Source organism: Pelodiscus sinensis, chromosome 3 (assembly GCF_049634645.1).
Source record: "Pelodiscus sinensis isolate JC-2024 chromosome 3, ASM4963464v1, whole genome shotgun sequence".
Lineage (NCBI taxonomy): Eukaryota > Metazoa > Chordata > Testudines > Trionychidae > Pelodiscus > Pelodiscus sinensis.
The window spans coordinates 12,996,040-13,003,186 of NC_134713.1; the positions used below are offsets into that span (position 1 = coordinate 12,996,040).

The 7,147-nt window shown below is 39.1% G+C and overlaps 1 protein-coding gene across 6 annotated transcripts in view; it reads left to right on the plus strand.

Moving 5' to 3' along the window:
• The window catches only part of CD2AP (CD2 associated protein), a 138,200-nt gene extending 131,282 nt beyond the window's left edge, over positions 1-6,918 (plus strand). For all 6 annotated transcript variants that reach the window (XM_075923393.1, XM_075923392.1, XM_075923390.1 and 3 more), the window contains one exon: positions 4,468-6,918. In XM_075923393.1, the coding sequence (XP_075779508.1) occupies positions 4,468-4,509 (42 nt within the window). In that variant the 3' untranslated portion in view covers positions 4,510-6,918. The remainder of the gene's footprint in view (positions 1-4,467) is intronic.
• The last annotated feature ends 229 nt before the right edge of the window (positions 6,919-7,147 follow it).

A 7,147-nucleotide genomic window follows, 5' to 3' on the forward strand; every position in this document is an offset into this window, starting at 1 on the left:
TTTAGATATTTGAAAACCGCTATCATGTCCCCCCTTAATCTTTTTTCCAAACTAAAAAAGCCCAGTTTTGAAATACTTCTCTCAAGTACCCCTGAGGGTACTTGTACCACTGGTCGAGAAACACTGATCTAGATTAAGCTATTCTTGAGGCAGCCGACTAAGTATGGCAAGCCACAGCCCCCCCCCCCCCCCCCCACCAACAAAAGGGGTGATAGAAAGTATTTTGTCCCGTCAAAGGGCATGGAATTCCTGTACTTAAACCCTCAACCTAACTCCTTGGTGGTTAATGCTGCAAACCAAAGGACCAAAAACCTGCAGCACAAGGTTCAGACACAGGACAAGGACCACAAATGCCCCGATGTCTTTGGGAGGAAGATGTGCTCCTCAACCCTGCAGCTTCACAGACCCAACTATATAGCACTGCTTCCAAATTATGATTTTGATAATTACACGAAACTAACAGAGCTTATGCACGATATTGCAGAGGACAAAAGACCTATTCTAAGGCAATCATTAAAGAAGGATACATTATATCCCGGACAGTGCTGCAAATGGCTCTAGACGCAACAGATACTGCGGCTAGGTCTACTCTGACATCTGTGGTAATGAGATGTGCATATTGGCTGCAAGCAACAGGAGTGCCTAAGGACCTCCAGGCCAAAGTAGAGGACCTGCCCTTTGATAAGACCAAATTATTTGCTATCGGTACTAACGAGGCTTTGCCCTTTAACAAAGATTTGCGCACTACTTTAAGCACATTGGGGATGTACTCTCCACCCTACTGGAGGAAGCACTACACACCTTACCAGAGACACAGGACACGGCCTTTACTAGACAACAGCAGTACCAACCTCTTGAACAGAATCGCTTCCGTCCTCAAAACCACAGTAGAAGAGCCCCTAACAACCGCTCTTCTACAACTCATGTCTCTAGGCAGCAAGTTTGAGAATTTGGTCGAGGGTCTACCTGACCGCCCTTCCACTCTAGTACCTGGTGAGTCCAACATATTTCACCTCCGCTTGCACCCTTTTTACAATCAATAGGCAGCAATCACCACAGATCGGTGGGTACTAGAAATCATTAACCATGGATATTTTATCCCCTTCATAGCACCTCCGCACTTTCTCCCTCCCTCTTCAGGGACCTCTCTCATGACACACTGCTTTTCCAAGAGGTGCAACATCTCCTCAATATAGGAGCCATAGATCGAGTTACAAAAAGATTAGAAGGGGGAGGTTTGTATTTGAACTACTTTCTCACTGAGAAAAGGTCAGGGGATTGGAGGCCCATCTTGGACCTGTGGAAATTACAAGTACCTCAACAAGCAGCAATTCAAAATGATCACTCTCCTCACTATAGTTCTGGCACTGGACAGAGGGGGCTGGTTCGGAGCCCTCGACCTTCAAGATGCATACTTTCACATCACAATACATCCCGCACAAAGGCGTTTCATACGATTCGTGGTAGCTTCACATCTCTTCCAGTACAGAGTCTTCCCATTCAGACTCTCCTCTGCCCCCAGAGTCTTTTCCAGTATCCTCACGGTGGCAGCAGCACATCTCAGATACAACGGCATTACAATATTCCCCTATCTGGACGACACCTCGCTGATGGGCTGGGGTGCCCACTTCTAACAACAGATTGCGCAAGGGAAATGGTCCAAAGATGAGTCCAAACTCCACATAAACCTGCTCAAGCTTCAGTCTGTTCACAATGCATGCAAGCACTTCCTCCCGCACATCCAAGGGTCTTTGGTGCGTATTCTCACCGACAACATGACTACTATGTTCTACCGCAATTGCCAAGGGGGTGCAAGGTCCTAGTCATTATGCGCAGAGGCAGTCAAGCTGTGGAATTGGTTATCCGCCACAAAATAACCATCACGGTAGCATACTTACCTAGGGACAAGAATATTATGGCAGACACCCTCAGCCGTAACTTCCTCAAAGAGCACAAGTGGAAGCTGCATGATCACATCACTCATGAGCTTTTCCAATGTCGGGATGTACCTCAGATAGACCTCTTTGCGACCAGACAGAACTCCAAATGCCCCCAATACTGTTCGAGAGCGGGCATAGGACACGGCTCCCTGAGAGATACAATGCTCCTTTCTTGGGGACCCATTTACTATACGCCTTTCCTCCTATCCTCCTCATTCCCTGAGTCCTTGGAAAGATACAGGAAGATTGGGCCTGAGTGATTCTAATATCCCCAGTGTGACCTCAACAGACATGGTTCCCATGTCTTTATCCAACTGTCTCTACAACCTCCCTGCCCACTTCTGAACCAACCGGACCTTCTCTCCCAGAACAGTGGCTCAATACTTCATCCTCAACCACGAATGCTACACTTGACGGCATGGTACCTATGTGATTCTCAGAAGCAAAGCAGCAGTGTTCCCAGCAAGTGAGAAACATACTGCTGCACAGCAGGAGGCAAACGAGACACGAGACTTACCTGTACAAATGGCGTCGCTTTAAGCAGTGGTGCGCACACAGAGGAATCCAACCCTCTGCGGCACTGCTCCACCTGATACTGTAATATATCATGCACCTGAAATAACAAACTTTATTACTTTCATCGTTCTGGGCACATCTAAACTACATTCCTCTTTTGAAAGAGGAATGTAAATTAGGCAAATCGAAAGCGCAAATGAAGTGCGGATTTAAATATCCCGTGCTTCATTTGCATATTTACATTGGAGTAATTTTTCGAAAGGCTTTTTCGAAAGTGAAAGTGCAGTCTAGACCCGGTTCTTTCGGGGAAAACAAACCTCTTTCAAAAGAACCCATACTACTCAAGTTTTTTTTTTTTTTTCTTCAAAAGAACCGCGTCTATACTGCGCTTTCACTTTCAAAAAAGCCTTTTTCGAAAAAGCACTCAAATGTAAAAATGCAAATGAAGCACAGGGTATTTAAATCTGTGCTTCGTTTGCATTTTCGATTTGCCTAATTTACACTTCTTTCGAAAGAGTTCAGTAATATCCACAATACATTGTGATCTTGCTTTGTCTTAGAGTTTTTCAAGGACACAATTTTAACAGGCTTCAGTTATCCTGCCATGAAATCTTCTTTTAAGCAGGGTTGAAAATCATGAGTCTGAGAACTGAGCACAGGGAGATGGCAGGTCTTACAGATATGGCTTAAAAAATGGTGTAGACAACTCATGAAAAACTTGTCAAATTTTTCTGATTTTTTTTTTTAATTTCAAGTATTAAATCATCTAATTTTAATTGGTCTGGAGGCCAGTAAATCAGAATAACTCAAACAAAATAATAAGGAGCTAGTGGCATGTAGTTACATATAGGCTACGTCTATACTGGCATGATTTTCTGCAAATGCTTCTAACAGAAAAGTTTTTTCTGTTAAAAGCATTTGTGGAAAAGAGCATCTAGATTGGCACAGACGCTTTTGCGCAAAAGCACTTTTTGCGGAAAAGCGTCTGTGCCAATCTAGACTTGGTTTTGTTCAAGAAAGCCCTAATCGCCATTTTCCTGATCAGGGCTTTTTTGCGCAAAACAGTTCTCAGCTGTCTACTCTGGCCCTCTTATGCAAAAGCATTTGTGCAAGAGGTCTTTTTCCCAAATGGGAGAGTCATTGTATTTGCGGAAGAACACTGACAATCTTACATTAGATTGTCAGTGTTCTTGCGCAAATTCAAAGTGGCCAGTGTAGACAGCTGGCAAGTTTTTCCGCAAAAGCACTAGTTTTTGCAGAAAAACTTGCCAGTCTAGACGCAGCCATATAGTACAGTACAGTGAGCTTTAAAGACTTGTTTTTCTTCAAGTTCTGTGGGGAAAACCTAGTCTTTTCCTGAAATTTCTGAGTACATGTCATTTGTAAATAAAAGCAATGAGGATTCCTCTGGCACCTTACAGGCTAACACATATATTTGGGCGTAAAGCTATCGTGGGCTAGAACCCTTTTTCTCAATTTACAATCATGTTATACAGGAGAAGTCATTATATAACTGAATTCAGAGAACAAACTTGTTCTGAGGGGCAATATAATCAGAATCCATTTATTCAATAAAATTTACCATACAAATATACAATATGTATTTTAAAATGACTCTTGTTAAGCCATGGCTACTACTTAGTATGTTATTGTTAAGTGCGTATATTTTTAATACAGCCTCTCTGTGAGTTACTGACCAAACACTTGGCCGTAACTCGAAGTGTTTGCAACTCTGACCCCATTGAGTTACATGGCGACCACGCTGCTCATAAGCGCAGATTGCATTCATAACTCGGGGACCACATTTACGACCGCTTTGGTCATAAATGTGAATGGTCATAACTCGACCGTTCACAACTCGGGGACTGGCTGTAATGATGATTTCTTAGTATGAATTGCAAAGAAAAATTGATTAAAACATTAACATTTTGGTAAAAAGTCATGTGTCTATTAAAGATATTTATTATTGAGGTATTGGGTAGTTCATTATTCTCATGTCTTTCTTTTCCAGGCTGAAATAGAAAAGCTGAAGAAAGCAGTCATGTCTACATGAGTCAGCCAAAGTCTCTGCTGCTTTAACTTGCCAGGAATTCAAAGTCATAATACAAATAGAACTGACTATTTTTTACTTCAAAATAACGAATGCTGGTGTTCAATGGGCCTAGAGGGGGGAGAAAAAAGAGTAAAAAGGAATATAGTCTTGTATTCAGAGAGATGAAGGAAAAGAATGTTGTAATTTTTTGCCAATATAAAAGAGGCCTTATTTCTTACTGTGCTGGAATTGCAGACCTTTATTTTCTGGTTTGCTTGAAAATACTACTGAATCTGTCTGTATAAAAAGAAGAGGGAGTTCATAATAGATTTATATTGAATACTTGTAGTGTAATTTTTAAAGAGATCTATACTATAAATAGGGAGGTATATCTTTACAAGTAATCTGTAAGATAGTCAATTGGGAGGGATGCAGTAGTGTAATAGTTATTGTAGTCTACTTTTCCCGGACACACAGAAGGGAATATATGATATTTGTATATTTTAGAATTCTTCCCCAGGATGATACTGTTGTGCCTGTCTGCAGTGAGAGTATTAGAAATATTTTGTTTTTTTAATTTGTTTGATGAAACAAGAACTTGGTAATGATATGTGGCAGATTAATCACCTATGCATATTAGTAATTAATAATCTAATCAAAAACATTTTGTCACATGCACTAAAAGGATTCACAAAAGGGATTTAGGATTGAACCATGTCACTACTGTAGGACAAAGTTACTTCTTAAAACCACAAAAAAAGAGAAAAAGAAATCCAGAGTTAAGGTTAAATTCATCTTAAATTCAACCTGTTGTGCCTAGGTATCCTATCACATGGCTGCAAAATCAGCCTTACCTCTGGATTATTCTGTTTTACTGAATTTAAATCTAGCTCATCAGTCTTCAGTGGTTTGTTTCTTTTTACAGTAATAGTATTAAAAAGAACATTTTAAAAGTTTCCTTCATATGAATTGCAGCTTTCAGAATCTTCACTCAGCCATGTGCATATATACATACACATTAATCCAGTCTTTACAGTTGGGCAGTTGTTACCTAATAGACACTGATGATTCCAGAAAAATCACTTTGGGCTTTTATGTAAATATTGAGATTTTTTTTAAAGAGTATTACTTATGCCATAAACCATAAGCTGTCAGTGTGTTATGTAAATCCAAATTTAATCACTTTTTAAAGAAATATATATTTTCACATGATAGATTGGAAGAGCTTCTGATGAATCATGTCGATCTCCAACACAATGTCTTTCATGTATTCCTCGTGGGGAAAAAAAAGAAAACTTGCAGGTCACATAGTACCTAACCCCTGAGGGTAGTTCAAATCTCGAAGTAATAAATACTGGAAATCTATTCCATGCTTTCTTCCTCCCTCCCACCTTAATTCATATTTTATTAATGCTACAAACCTACAATATCCAGCTTTCTGTTTTAAAAGCCAATTAAAATGCAACAATCTCCTCATCTCTGATTGACCTAGCAGAATATAGCACATTCCCTAGTTTGATAAGCTCACCAATAAATAATCTTGGCTTATAAAACACCATTTAGATTTCTGTTCATGTAAGTATGTGGGGGTAATATGTAGATTTATGAAGTAAAATTTTTAATCACCTTTCCATACTTGGTACACAATAAGTGTCAAACATCAAGAGAATGAATTGCATGATGTTTGTCTGCAATTGCTGATTACATTTTTCATTAAATCTGATTAGTAAATATATTTTATAAGTTTTAGGATATATTTGAGAGACATTGCTAACAAGCTAGTTCAATATTAACTCTTAATTGCCTCGATGCAAATGAAGACTTGAGCCGGAACTTTCTATCCAGAAATAATCGGCAACAATAGAGCTTCTGTCAGACACTAAACTTCACATTTAGAACTCTTTTACCTCTTTGCCTAAGTCTGATGATGGAAAGCAAGAAATGAGCCTAATATTAAAAAAAAAAAAAAAAAAAAAAAAAGCTCTTCACTGTGACCAGAGCATAAAACAAATTCTGGATACGTTGCTCTATGATAATTTTCATGGTTGCACTCAAGCTTATAGCAGCTGAGCAGAACAAGACAATCAATTAAATTAAAAGTCAAAAGGTGTTATGATAAGTTAATGGCCTTTTTCGCTGTAGCAATAAATGAGCAAGTGCAATGACTTGATTTAATAAAAATCATCTTTTAAAAGTCGCTGCTATGAGTATTTTTAGCCATAAAGAAGTCAGCTGAATACATGTCTGTCTTGCCTATGATTAGTATTGTGTAATACCAATGGAGGATGGGAAGGGTAATGTTTATACAGACATTCCACAAAATACAAGTTCCTTAAAGCATAATGCTTCACTGACTTGTTTACAGGTGCTGTAAAAATCATGCATGCTATCAATACAACTCCAGCAAATAAAAAACCAAACCAAACTACAGTTATGATGTTTGCTTTGTTGTTGTTCAAGGAAATTTTGAATTTTGTCTTAATTTATTATAACGCAAGCTTGGAAGAGACGTCAAATAAGGAATTTATCTTGTGAATCCTTCTATTTGCTTTTTTGTAACAGCGTTCCATTATTGACTTACATTTAGCTTATTGAGCCACTGTGACCCCAGATCCCTTTCTGCAGTAATCCTTTCTAGGCAGTCATTTACCATTTTGTA